General features: G+C 50.4%; 1 protein-coding gene across 15 annotated transcripts in view; it reads right to left on the bottom strand.

The window, feature by feature from the left end:
• Window positions 1-11,926, bottom strand: part of BBX (BBX high mobility group box domain containing) — a 136,398-nt gene extending 124,472 nt beyond the window's left edge. For 2 of the 15 annotated variants that reach the window (XM_061350567.1, XM_061350572.1), the window contains exons 1-2: window positions 9,690-10,187; window positions 8,059-8,131 (exon numbers count right to left, since the gene is read on the bottom strand). In XM_061350567.1, coding sequence (XP_061206551.1) covers window positions 8,059-8,131; window positions 9,690-9,934 — 318 coding nt within the window. In that variant the 5' untranslated portion in view covers window positions 9,935-10,187. Of the gene's footprint in view, window positions 1-942; window positions 1,027-8,058; window positions 8,132-8,594; window positions 8,689-9,689; window positions 10,188-10,577; window positions 10,598-11,146; window positions 11,376-11,480; window positions 11,635-11,748 lie in introns of those variants that run through there. The other 13 variants (XM_061350583.1, XM_061350582.1, XM_061350569.1 and 10 more) reach the window with 13 other exon arrangements.
• Window positions 11,927-13,510: the final 1,584 nt, after the last annotated feature.

The raw sequence follows: 13,510 nt of genomic DNA, 5'->3' as shown, positions 1-13,510 counted from the left end.
CAACTGAGCATCCAGATGCCTTCAACAGGTGATGGTCCAAGCTGTGCCAAGGGCCCTCGCAACGGAACATTTTGCCTGGGTCGCTTTTAACCACAGACCTTGTATACCTTCTGCTGCTTTGGTACACAACGCTGAGATGAGACAGAAGCACAAGCAAGCACATGTAAGAAATGCAAGGGAAATACTGATTTACTACCAAGGGAAACAAGAAACAATTTTTGCCTTACACACACAATTCTCTCTGATATTAATGGGAAACAGACACATTCAACCAACCATTATGCTCAGCTATCCATAAATTACTTCCCTCATTTAAGGTTTCCTATACTAAGAAATAAAAACTTCCTCCCCTTGCTCTAGGTCTGACACTTGTGCTCTTCATTTCGTCCAACAGTTTTCAAGGAATGGCACGGGAGCTTCTGCTTACTCTTCAGGACTGGAACCCATTTTTAACCAATAGACCAGAGGGAGTATATCATGAATAGTTACCTACATGACTGTATTTGCTACCGGTTTTGTCATTCTTCACTTTGCAGACACAAAATTCCCCCCCCCATAAACACCTCTGTTTCTCCAAAACCAGCTGGAAATTAATGATGCCATTTTTTCTTATTAATTCATATGCCATAGCTCTGTAATCAGCGCTGGATCATGCTGCAATTTTGCATACTTGTTTCAAAATATATTATGAGCACTTGATGACTGATGTTTAACACAATGTATGAAAGAGCATCTCAAACAAATTAGAGAGAAGAAATACAAATAAAGACACAAATCAGAAAAGAATTACAGACATATTCAAACAAGAAGTAAACCCTGTCACTCACAAGTTTGTGGCATGGGTAAGAACTGAGCCAGGCAGGAAATCCGCACTATTCAACGTGAAATCTGGGTATACAGAAAACGTTTGCAAAGAGAAAGAACATCTGAAGCCAGACTCACCAATGAAGTGAAGGTGAGAACGCCACTTCTTTTCAAATCCGTCTTCAACCACTGACGTGCAGTACATCAGAATGCTTTCTCTGCCTAGCCACGTAGTTGGGAAGCAAACATAAACGAAATGGCATACATGTCAAAAGATCTATCATCTACCAAATGACATTCTCACACTTGATGCTCCTGTACCCTCTTCCCAACAATGGGAACTCTGCATGTTTCAGCAATGTCTCTATTCCTACCCCCTCCTGCATCGCTCATCATCAGGTAAGGGACTGCCTATAAGCTTGTGCACCGATCACTGGGTACCACAGCTGTATGAGCCAGGCAGGACTATCTGCACATCAATAACTACGAATGATGTGGAATCTGCAGTTTTCCTCAGGAATTAAAGACCAGCAGAAACTTCAGCCAGATGACCTGCAAAGGAGTGCACACTGCTGATGCAGCTCTGGTTCTGGCTTCTTATTCAGAAATGCAACTGCACAGCTACAGCTGCAGGGCTGAGCTCTTCAGTAGTTAGTGCAAGATACATTGATGTTCCTGTACTTCACCCCACACAATAACCATCAGCATGATGCTGCTAACTGTAGATCACTGCAGGCATGATGTAGCTCAAAGACCACTTCTGGAAGTAAATCAAAACATGGCCAACCACAAAAGTGCCTTTTTCATCAACCTGGCAAAAGAAAGCAACTTCCTCCCAACTTTCACAGACAGATTTTAATGCAGAACATCAAAACACTTCAGCTCCACTGGCTTTCGTGGAATTACTTCACACTGAAGAGGCTGAAATAAGGTAACAAAATCAAGCTTTCCCCTGCTCTTTCCCAGTGGTTTTCTTTATCCAGCCTCATCTCCAAATCTCTCGTGATGTCTTTCTCTTAAATATTGCTTTGACAACCACAAAATAATGCATTCCCTCACATACACAAACAAAACCCTAGGATTATTTGCTTCATAAAAGAACACACAGGCTGAAGAGTGAAGACTTACTATTCTACCACAAGTGATATAATCCTGACTATTATCGTGCAACATGCTTTACCCACTGCCATTGCTGGATAATTCCTGATTGTGTGGGACATGGCTACATATGAAAAACAAACAGGACAAAAAAAAAAACCAAACCCAGAAGACAGACAACTTCTGACAAGGCGTATGTTTAAAAGTCTTTATGCAGCTGGCATAAAAGGCACACTAGGGAAAGCACTGAAAGGTACAGGTTGAAAGCCATCAGCCCAGCAGCAGTGAAGTACTGCCTGGCACACTTGGCACTGCGGTGTAGTCACCAATCCATGACCCAGAACCAGGTTTAAGCTTTCCTCACTTGAATCCATCCACAAGCCAGTTCAGTTCTCACCAACTATATAAAGGAGCTGGCCTTTAATGTGTATGCCCTGCCCTGAACTCTGGGTTTCAGAAGAGCCGGACAAAGCCCCTTCTGAGAGCATCCCCGTTGCTACACCTGGTAACAGGAGAGTAACCCCATGGACGGGCACACAGTTAAGTGTCGTTCCTCCATGTCTCAAAGCAGGCTCCCCCCCAATTTGCTCCATCTTGCATACATATTGCCTTGCAGAAAGACACAATAACAGAAAACAAACAAACAAAGCCCACCAAACAGGCAGAGGGAAGACACCTTCCCACTCCCCCTCAGCAAGGAAAGGTGCAGACAGGACTTGTTAAGCTTCTCGCGAAGACAGCATCCACTTGAATGAAGTTCCACAGATCCCATGTTGTGCAAGTCCACTGGATTGTTTTTACCGTTGCTGAATGAGCCTCTGTGACACTGAGGGTCAGTACAACGCTGTTTCTTACTTACAGCAATTGACACGTTTTGTAAAATCTTGTATCAAAACACCCACGCGGATGATTTCTGACAATAAAAATCCCATGCTTCCTAAGCAACTGATTTCCTTAGTGTAGCCTCCTAAAATCCTGTTAACTTTCCTTCCCCGTGCTAAAAATTGTGCTTTCTTTGTACTCAAGATACGCCTGAAGCTAGTTTATTTTCACATGCTGAATTGTCCACGCTTACAGGGACTTGCTATTACATTATGCAGTTGTGTGCTACAAAGTAAAAGGCACAAAACACTGGAAAGTGTCAAAACCATGCTTTTCCTCTTTGGCAATTCCTTTTTTTTCCATGTAACAGAATTTATAAACAGTAAAAATACTAAAATGCTGCTATCATTGTGAGAATGGTACAATGAGGTATACACTCAGGCATTAAAGGTGCTTTACTCCCCAAATACAGCTCCTGTTTTAAAACCAAAGCCAGCTCATATTCTCAGTAACAAAACACCGGTAATCAGCAAATCTGAAACTCTTACAAGATGAAATATGCTTAGCAGGTTTAGGAATGGAAGCTTAAATTAGCAAGGTACTCTATTTATCACACTAGTGCCAGAGTGGCAAAGTAGCTGCTTCTGTCAATTCCATGTTTTGTATGAGAAGGAGCTGTGATTTTACATTAGATTATGAATACAAAAAGTAATTAAAGGAACTATTTCACATGAAGGCATATCTGACAAACTCCACTATGAAAACCATTATCTCAACTAATACAAGTAAGTTTGTGTTCAACAGATTGTGTAACACAGTACACAGTATAATATACAAGCAGCTTAAATACCATATCTAGTGGCAAAAACTCTTCACTAAGTTCTCATCCTACTTTAGACTATCCTGTCAATAAATATAACTAAACTGGAAGTCAGTAACTTCACACTATTCTGAAGGTGTTTGGGTGTTTTTAAAGCAGCATTATGAAAGTTGAGTATTAGCAAAAGATGCTCAACTGGCACAGAATTCAGTGAGACTACACGCACGTAAAAGGCATTTACTAGGAAAGCCTCAGAGCTGGAGCATACACCGAGGGAAAGGACACAAAACTAAGGAGTCAGATGCAGATTTTACTCCATTCCCTGCTAATGCTAACCTGCTAAGTGACTGCAGGCAAGCCTACACTCCTTCACTGCATTGTACCCCAGGTGTCCAAACAGGGATAAAAATGACTGCTGTTTTGAGGTGTGTGAATACAGTACAGCTTACACACTTGGCCAGACAGGACATAAGCACGTGAATAAGGCAATGCCTACAACTGCCAATTATTAATGATATCATTGTTATTGATAGAGTAACGTGTGTTGTTTTTTCCTTTCCCAAGCAATGCAATCTGACAGCAGCCCATCAAGCCATTCTCAAAGTAATCCTTATGCTGCATCAGGTCTTATCCTTTCTGAAACCGTTGAGAAGGGTGACAGCTACAGGAGGCTTGTGAAATTCACATGTCCACTAGCACTGGGCCCCCCACCTTGCTCTCAAGCAGAAACACTGTATCCTTTCTGAACTTAAAAACCAAACATAACACAACACCAAGGAAGTAAGCCCAAACGTTTTTGTTTTACATAGAGCAGAAGGAAACAGCTTCTGTCAATGATAGCCCAGGAAACGGGGGAAAGCACAGTAGAAGGAAAAGAAGTCAAGTCAATTCTACACAAGTCAGAAAGCTGACTTTCTCCTGTTTCTTCCCAAGAACATTTTGAAATACATATGGCTATTACTGCAACCCAGCGTTATAGACTCCAAGTAATAAAGAAAACATAAATTATTAAGGTTACAGTAAGGTAACACAGTATCCATACTACTTCAAAGCATATTTAGTTCACTCAGGAAAACTGTCCAAATATATGGGCACCATATGACTGAATAATACGGGGAAGTATCATCAGTCTTCATTTGCAGGTGGCAAAGGGACACATAGCTGTGCTTCCAAGAGTAAACTCCAACCCTGGAAGCCAGCAGTGGGCCACAGCAGTGCCACTGACTCTACCAGAGGCTGTGGTGGGCTACTCCTGTGGCAGGGCACAGCAAGTCTGACTTGGGTCCAGAATGTGTGAAGTGGCCACTGGTTTTGCCTACATCACTCTGGTACCAGAGCTCACGCAGCCAGCCCGGTACACACACAGAAATTAAAACCAGAGTTTCAGCTCAGTTCCAACCTTAACTTACTGTAAATTAAAGTTGGAACCTGGTGGTTCCACCAAGGAACTACTTTCAGATGAAGAGGGAGGCCTGAACACTTACATGTGCCACGTACCATCAAAAGAGAGGCAGCGTTTCGCTTGCCAGGTGCCCCGATTTCACTGCAGGTGCCTTTACAAACCTCACAGTGCAACACAGCCTTGCACACTGCAGGTCTCACCTACCTTACCTGCACCTTCCCCACTGCAACACACAGTGGAAGAGCAACACTCCCCAGCTCACTTGGTCAGAATTTCCTTACTTCACATCACTCTGCTAGCGGCTCTATGCCACAAGACTGCCCTACCTAACACCATGCTGTCTGAGCTTCAGAGATGCTCTGCATCCTCAGCCTGCAGACCACCAGCAGCAGCAACCTGGAGCATCTTTAAGCTCTGAATGCAAGCAACTGTATCAGTGAATTTAACAAGGCTTGTCATCTGCTTAAAGATATTCACATGCTTACAGGATCACAAGCTATAGAACCACTAATTTACGAACAAAGTGTATTAAGATCATTCTGGATGAGAAACAAAAACGTTGCCTATAAAATAACTGCATGATTACCTCTGATATTTTATGTGGAAAACTGACATTTAATATCTTTAATTATTCACACAATAACTATGAAAGAGATTTCCTTCCTTGAACGGGAAAATAAACACGGACAAATTCCTCTCACCATCACTCCTACACTCCTAACAAGCCTCCCGCTGAAACCAAGGGAAGTTTTGCAGGCGATGGGTTTAGAGCAAGCAGGACCCCCATCAAAAGCATTGAGGGCAAGCTTCTTAAATAGTCTGAGTTTACCTCAACAGAGAGACCAGGTATCTTTCTGCTAAATTATGCTTCTACTCGAAATGGTTATTCAGCTTGGTGAGCCAGGAGGGACAGTGGTACTCACAGAACTTCTGAGACCATGGGCCAGTTACTGAAGCATTCCCAAAGCCCCTTGCCAGCAGCTCACTCCTGTTTAAGCTTAAAACACACTAACACTTGGTAACCAAGACGAGAACTCCGGTGTCTCTCCCGCAGGTCAAGACTGAATTACTAAGCTTCATTCAGTTATTTTACAGAGAACTCTATAATACATCTTCCCTTTCACCAAAGTAACAGTTCCCTAAAGTAAATGGAAGTTTCTAGTAATGGACAAAACTAACGGAATCTCTCCTCTTGACTACGCACACTGTTTTTATTACCTATATTTAAGCTACAAGGAAATCTTTCCCTGCTTCCTCTAAAGCTTCTATTATGCCTTCTTCATCAGAAAGGTACCCTACCCTTCTCTTTGTAAACCTGTTCACGCCAGATTACAACATCAAGCATCAAGTTGTAACTCAACATCAAGACCCAAAGTTAGTATTATGCACGAAAATCGAGGTCCACTCCTCTTAAAGCCGTGCGCAGAATATGATCCCCACTTCATTCCTAGGATCAAAATTCGAGGCATCTAAAAGTCTTCAACTCATGAAACTAAAACCAGGTATGACTGAAGGCCCTCCCTCAAGCAAGGTCTCTGAACTATTTGTGTTCAGTACCCTTTACTATTATGCCAAATGAAGACAAAGTCCTTGGTACTCACAGCACTCTAATCTGATTCTTACCTGAAAACACAGAAAATTAAGTTCCAAAATCAGTGTGTTTGTATTCAGCTCTGAACAACAGTTTGCAGCCTATCTGCCAGCTTTTTAATTGCCCAATGTGGTCGTGTTTTGTGAGAACTGCTGCGCCATTTACTCTACACAGAATGCGATCCTTGTCAGTAACCCTATCGAACTGAAAGCCATGTTCTCCTATGCAACTAGCCTGTCATAAGGAATGTCAGTAATTCAGTTTGGTGCTTACACTCTCAGACCTACACATACCAACCTCACCGCCCACAAAATCCAAAAAACTGAAGTTTGGATGTAGTTCTACAGGAACTGGAGAACAAGCAGAATCCTCACTTCAAACCATCTCCCCACAGTAGTTATCCCAGCCTTAAGACTAGCTTTGTGGTCATAATATCACACCACAACAGCTGTTCCCAACAGTCCCCTTCAAGCCAGTGTGTTTGGGACCATCACTTATCCTATGTCTGCTATACGCTGCCTGGAAAAGGTCAAGAGTACGTTATTAATCATTCGCATTTATGAGTACTAACCTTACCCCACATACGTGTCTTGTCTTGCTTTTAACTCTGTTCACAATAGCACCATTAAAAACAGATACTGCCTCCTACTTCCCCATTTTGGGCCAAAGGCAGTTCAGGGCAGCCATGAGCGACGGTATGAGAAGCGCTCCAAGTGCCATCTATTTTATGCCATCTACGAACGTGACCCCACAAATTTAGAAGCTCTCCTTTAATCCACTGCTTCTACTTCAGCTTAAAAGATTTCAAACCCTTCAAAAGGTGCCCAAACTCTTCCCAACATACAGGTAAAATAAAGGTTATGTAGCTGAAAGCTTACAAATACTAGTAAGTTAGCCACTAAGATTCCTCTTTCAAATGGATAGCCACCTGCATTAATCAATGCCAAAAGAGAAACCAGTAACACAGAAAGAACATGGACAGAATTCCAATTAGCTCTCAGTTTTGGTGTTAGAACTGAACCAACTCCTGTTGCAGCAGTACTACAGCTCTGCTAAACTTCTCACTGGTTCTTGACCTCCAGAGATTTCCAATTACTCATTTTGTTTATATTTCCTGTTTTATCTACCACTGAATTTTAAAAGGACTTTACATTCCCATTCAGTTTCTGACCTGTGTGTTGCGCTTTGCATATTCTAGTGCTGCTTTGGTTTACAGCTTTTGCCCCAAGTCAATCAGCTGATTATCTTTACAAAACAAGGTTTAAGGAAAAACAAGACAGGAGAAAAGAACTGAAGAGAGATCTGAATATGCAGAGTCTTTCAATTTCAGGTTATTCAAACCCACCCTTACACAACAAACTTCATTATCTAGCAGTTGCTATGAGCACCTGGAGAAGACATGTCTTCTGAGGCGCTAAAACCTGAACAAGCATCTTTCATGGAAGAAGCAGCAGCACGAGGACCTCTACCTTATCAACAACAACCGAGTTCTTTTTCCATGTGTACAGTTTACATACTTACCCGGGAAGGCAAATGGAAATTACAGGGAGACGAAGATGAAGCTGTCTCAAAGCCTTTGTCATGTGATAGTGACCTATAAAGTATCAAATAAAGGCACATCATCAGCACATCATGATTTTACAATATCGCAACTCACCGCAACACCAACGAGAAGAGAGATCCCAAAACTTGAAACTTGCTTCTTCCTCACCCCCACCCCAGCGAAGTTGTCATTACAGGAAGATGACAGTCGTAGGAAACCGTAAGGAATGAACAAAAGATGCACCGTGTCTTTAAAGGGCATCAGGACTGGGCAAATGGAGCAAATCACTGAGCGTGCAGCAGCAGGGTGGGTTATTTTTCCTGTCTCTTTCGTACACACACACACACACACACACGGATGCATGTTTCTGCGCTCACACAGCCACACAGGGATGCATCACGGAATTATTTACACGCACACACCGAGAAACACGCACGCAGTACCGAAATGAAAGGCACAAAGTTGACCACCATCTGCAAGGAGGCGCACACAACAATAACCCCCGGGAACTTACACAAGTGAGCGATCAATCCCCGCGCGTGGATAAGCCAAACAACGCGAAATTAACAAGAGCAAGCCGGCAGACTGCAGGTACGAGATCCACCCGCCGACACAGACAGACCGAGAGAGCGAGGGGGACGGACGGACGGACGGACAGGGGGACGGACGGACGGACGGCTGCAACGCTGTAACACAGTTTCAGGTAATGCCCGTTCCCCCTCCGGCACAGCCCAGCAGAGCCGCCCGGAGTCCTGTGACCGCCCAGCCGGCCCCTCCACCGCCGCAGCCCGCGGGGAGAGCACACAGACCCCCGGCCGCCGCCCGTGCCAAGTGCAGGGCCACCGGAATCCGGGCTCCCGGGTGGGGTGGAAAGAAAAGGTATTAAATATGGAGAGAGACCGCCGTGACCCAGGGCTTCCCCGTTTCCCCCCCCACCCCGTTCTCCGAGCCCCCCCCCCCAACCCGCCGCCCCCGGTCACCATCAAGTTTGCATCCTAGTTACAAAATGTCGATCTTGAAGGCTGACAAGACACAGGGAGAGGGGGAGAGAAAGAGTGTGTGTGAGTGAGTGCGAGAGAGAGAGAGAGAGAGAAGAGAGAGTCCATCTTGCTTTGAGGGGGGAGGAGAGGAGCAATAATGCAGCGCATAAATCTCACCCTCCCGGGGGAAAAGTCTGCACAACACCTTTGGGGGCGTGCGGGCGGGCAGGGAAGGGGCGGCGGCGCGGGGAGGGGGCGCGGGGGGCTCCCGGCCCTCCCAGCTGCCCTCCCCGGCGGGCTCTGGCGAGGCAGGCTGGCAGCAAACACCTCCCTGCTGCTCCCCTCCTCCTCCCCGCGGGCCCGGGCGATGATCCCGCTGCTGCCGCCGCTGCCGCTGCCACCGGGGAGGAGGTGCCGCCGCCGCCGCCGCTGCTGCCGGGAGAGCCACATGGAGACCGGCACCCCCGTCCCTGCTCCGGCGGTCGGGCCGGGAACGGGCCCCTCCGCCGCGCCCGCCGGGCTGCGGGACTTGGACGTGTCACCAGCAGGACGGGCAATGGTTTCGGCGCCCCAGGCCCGAGTGACCACCGCCGGCCTGGCGGGGCCCCGGCCTCCCCGCACGCACTCACCTCCGGATAAAAACTTTTAACCGCGGGCCTCCCCCGGAAAAAGTGGCGAATCCGCCCCGCACACGGTTAAAGCCCCGCGGCCCCCCGGCTCGGCTGGCGGCGAGCGGGGGAGACCCGGGCACGGTCCTTCCCCGCCCCGGCGGGGAGGGAGGGAGGGAGAGAGGGAGGAGGCAGGCAGGGAAGCAGGCAGGCAGGGAGGGGGCGGGCAGCCGCCTGCCGGTGCCTCTCGCCCCGCCGCCGTACATGTCGCCTCGGCGGCTCTCGCATCGCTTCGTTTTACCTTCCTCATTCAGCGGCGGCGGGCTGCCGCCGGTATTTGCAACGCAAACCTGCTGCCGTGCGGCGCCCGGGATTAACGCGATCGCCTCCCTTCCCCTGCCTCCAACCCTTCCTTCCCCGTCCTCCTCCTCCTCCTCCTCCTCTCAAACCTACACTGAATCGGCTCTTCTCACAGCCATGCAAGTTTCATACATTGCAAATAAACCCGAGAGGAGGAAGAGCGAAGCGGCTGCCGGGGGAGAAGGGGGGGGGGGGGGGGGAAGGAGGAGGGCTGCTTTCTGTAATTTACCAGCGACCCGATCTCGCAGCAGCAAATATCAGCCGCGCACCCATCCGGCTCCCGGCGGTGGCCAGAGCGCCCTCCGAGGGGGCAGCCCCCTCCCCGGGGTGCCCCTCGCCAAGTTTTCTGTCATCGCGACCACCCAATGTCACAACTTACCTTCGCAAATAGGACTTCGCGCGGCCGAGGCCTGCCGCCGCCTCCCCCCCGGCCCCCGCCCGCCTCCCGTTCTCCCTTTCCACCTTAAACTTATTGACACAACATAATCCCACATCCACGCGAAACTCCGGCAGGGCCGCCCGTCACCGCCCCCCCCCCCAGCTGCCCACCGGGGCCGCCGCCGCCCCGGGCGCATCGCCGCCGATGACTACCGGAAAACGCACAGCCCAACTCTCCGGCCGAGCCCGGCCGCTGTTGTTGTCGGGGTCGGCGCCGGGGTTTTTCCTCCCGCCTCCCCCCCCCGCCCCAGGCGGCCGCCGGATCGGCTCCGTCGCCCTCTCCGGGTTTATGCCCCCCTCCCTCCCTTCCTCCCGGCGGCGGCGCGGAGCCCCCCCAGGCCGCCGGCAGCCGATACCGATCCGCGCACTCTCCCCCGCGCCTCGCCTCGCCGCCCCTCGGGATGAAGTTTCGTTTCTGCCTGCCGCGATCTCCCTGTCAAGTCCCCCCGGAGGCACACACCGAGCCGCGGCCGGTGGCCATCCCTCCTCCTCGTCGCCCTCCTTCCCCTTCCTCCCTCCGCCGCTGCTCTCGCCTCTCTCTCTGTGGCTGCGAGAGGTGCCTGGTTTCAAACGCAGCCTGGCACTGGCTGGCCTACCCCTGCCGCCTGCTTCTTCCAGGCTTGTTGGGCTTTCTTCTCTCTTTCCCTGTTTTAAATGCCCTGCGCTGGATTACAACTCACCTCGCCCCGCGGGAACACAGCCCCTGCCCTCCCGGCCGGGCACAGGGCTGACGGCACCAACCTACCCGTCCTCCCCTGCCCAAACTTTGAAGCGAAGGCAAGGCTGACGGGAGGCAGGAAAAGTGACTGGGAACCGCGGCAGCCGCCGCGCAGGGCACGGGAAGCTCCGCGCCTCCCTCCCGGCCGCCACCGCCGCGGGAGGGGCCGGGGGGCAGCCCCGCCGCCGGGGCGCGGAGGGGAAAGTATGGGGCGAGGGCACCCCTCTCCCCGCCTGCCGCTGCCCGTCCCTGCCCGTGTCCCTGCCGCCCGGAGAGAGGTGCCGGGCATCGCGCACTCACCTCGGCGGGGCCGGCGGCCGGGCAGCGTGCCGCTGGGCCGGAGCGAGGCGCGGCGAGCAGCGGAGCCCCTCCGCCTCGGCGTCCGCGGAACGCGGCTCCACAGAGCCATGCAACCCGGGCAGCGCCACAACACTCCCCGGGATATAAGCCTGCCCGCCATTGGCCGGCTGTCTGAGAGACGGGCGAGCCAGCCATTCGGCGCTGCCGTTACACCCGCGGCCCGCGAGGGAGCCGCTGGCGCACACACTCTCCGCACACACTCACACAAAGATCGTCGCGCTGCTCCTCGCAGTGTTAGAGGAGCCGGCAGTGGGGCAGGTAGCGGCGGCCACCGGCCCCCGGAGCCGAAGGGAGCACGGAGTCGTGCCGGTCACAGCGCCGGCAGCCGCTGTCCATTGGCCGCCCGGAGAGGGCTGCGAGAGTGAACTACGCCTGCCCGGGGCAGCGCCGCGGGGTAACGGCAGCTCCGGGGTGCAGGCGGCGGGCACGGCCCCAGCGGCCCCCGCGCAGCCCCCCGATAACTTACTCTGTCGAGTCGGGCGGGTTTCATTGAGAGGCCGAGACAGAGCGAACGGAGAAGTTGAGTGAGGCAGCAGCGCATCCGCACAGCCCCTGCTCGGGGAGTAAACACGGGCAAAGCCAGCCCCGCGGCCCCGGGGGTGCCGGGCAGCCGGGCTGAGGCCGGCGGTCTCTCCTTGACCCGGCAACCGGCTCCCAGGCAGTGGCAGTGCACGGGGATGCGGCAGAGCACCGGGTGGTGCCTGCCGCCTTGGTAATCCTCGCCCAAACGTGGCGGAGAGGCCCTCACCGGCCCAGCACCGACAGCACGGCCGCCTGCACATCGGCGTTCCGTGGGGGCAGCGGCCGCTCGCTTGGCAGCACTGATAAAGCGTAAGGCTGGCATGGGCACCGCGCTCCGTATCCTGCCCGGTTCTCTGCCCTGCGCCTCCCGTACATCACCAGCCACATGGATGTGAAATTCAGCTGAGAATGTGTGTCACTCGCAAGCTGATACGGACAAAGCGACAGCGTGAGGCCAGCAGCTTTTTGGGTGGCTGCGTGGTGATTGTGCTGACGGGTGATGGAAAAGCCCTGCGGAAACGTAGCTTGACTTCTGGGGGAATCTCCTTTCCCAAAGGAAAACACGACGTGAAAAGTGTCCTGTGTGCGCTGACCCAACGTATTAATGTTCACAAGCGTTTGAATGTATGCAACACAAGACCTGTATGTTTTTTAAGGAGAAAACACATGACATTTATGCTTACAGTTAGGAAGCACTCATTTTAGCGCGGTGCTGTCTTCAGGTGGAACTCTGACTTCCAGTCAGCAATTGGCATATTAAAACAAAAAAGGTCAGAAATAATAATAGTTACAATAACAATGGAAAGTGAAGTGCATTCATTTTTTTTTTCCAATAAAAGAGCAATGTTTGTGCTTCACAGCAGCTTTACATACCCAACACTCTAAGGATGTTCCAGAGGTTATTACATATGTTCTCTGGCCTGAGCTATGGCTGATTTCAGCATCTTCCCGTGGCTTGCGTACTCTTTCACACAAACACACCACACATTTTTCCTTATGTCAGAGTTATAGTAACTGTAAAATAGTATTTCTCATGCCTAAATAAAATCACGGGGTAAAGTACAAGCTGATTTGAGCAAATTTGTATCCACGCTTCTGAGAAGTCATTCTGAATTTGTCTGCACATTTTTCTGTTAAGACATGAGAAAAGTATTCTGAATGCCTCACCGTCTCGCTTCGTGTAAGCAGGGGTGTGTTAGTGCCTGGATCATATAAAAATAGCAGGATAATCATCTGTAGTTAATGCATTCCACCTCATGTTTTCATATTCAATGCTAAGAAAGCAGAGCTGACCATCCATCCGCTGGAGTCAGGCGCATGTCAGGTGTCAAAGGTTGGGACACTGGCAAGGGAAGGCACATGCAGATTTCAGTAGTCACGTATGAAAAGGTTGGCCTAATTTTTAGGCAGAGCTCCCTCCTATCGTTTCTAGATTGTGAAGTGC

This window comes from Neopsephotus bourkii, unplaced genomic scaffold, assembly GCF_033783945.1.
Source record: "Neopsephotus bourkii isolate Nb327-2 ecotype Australia unplaced genomic scaffold, CSIRO-AGI_Nbou_v1 NB_532, whole genome shotgun sequence".
In the NCBI taxonomy this organism is placed as follows: Eukaryota; Metazoa; Chordata; class Aves; order Psittaciformes; family Psittacidae; genus Neopsephotus; species Neopsephotus bourkii.
Note: the sequence above shows the minus strand (reverse complement) of the source record. Positions and strands in the feature narration are given on the sequence as shown.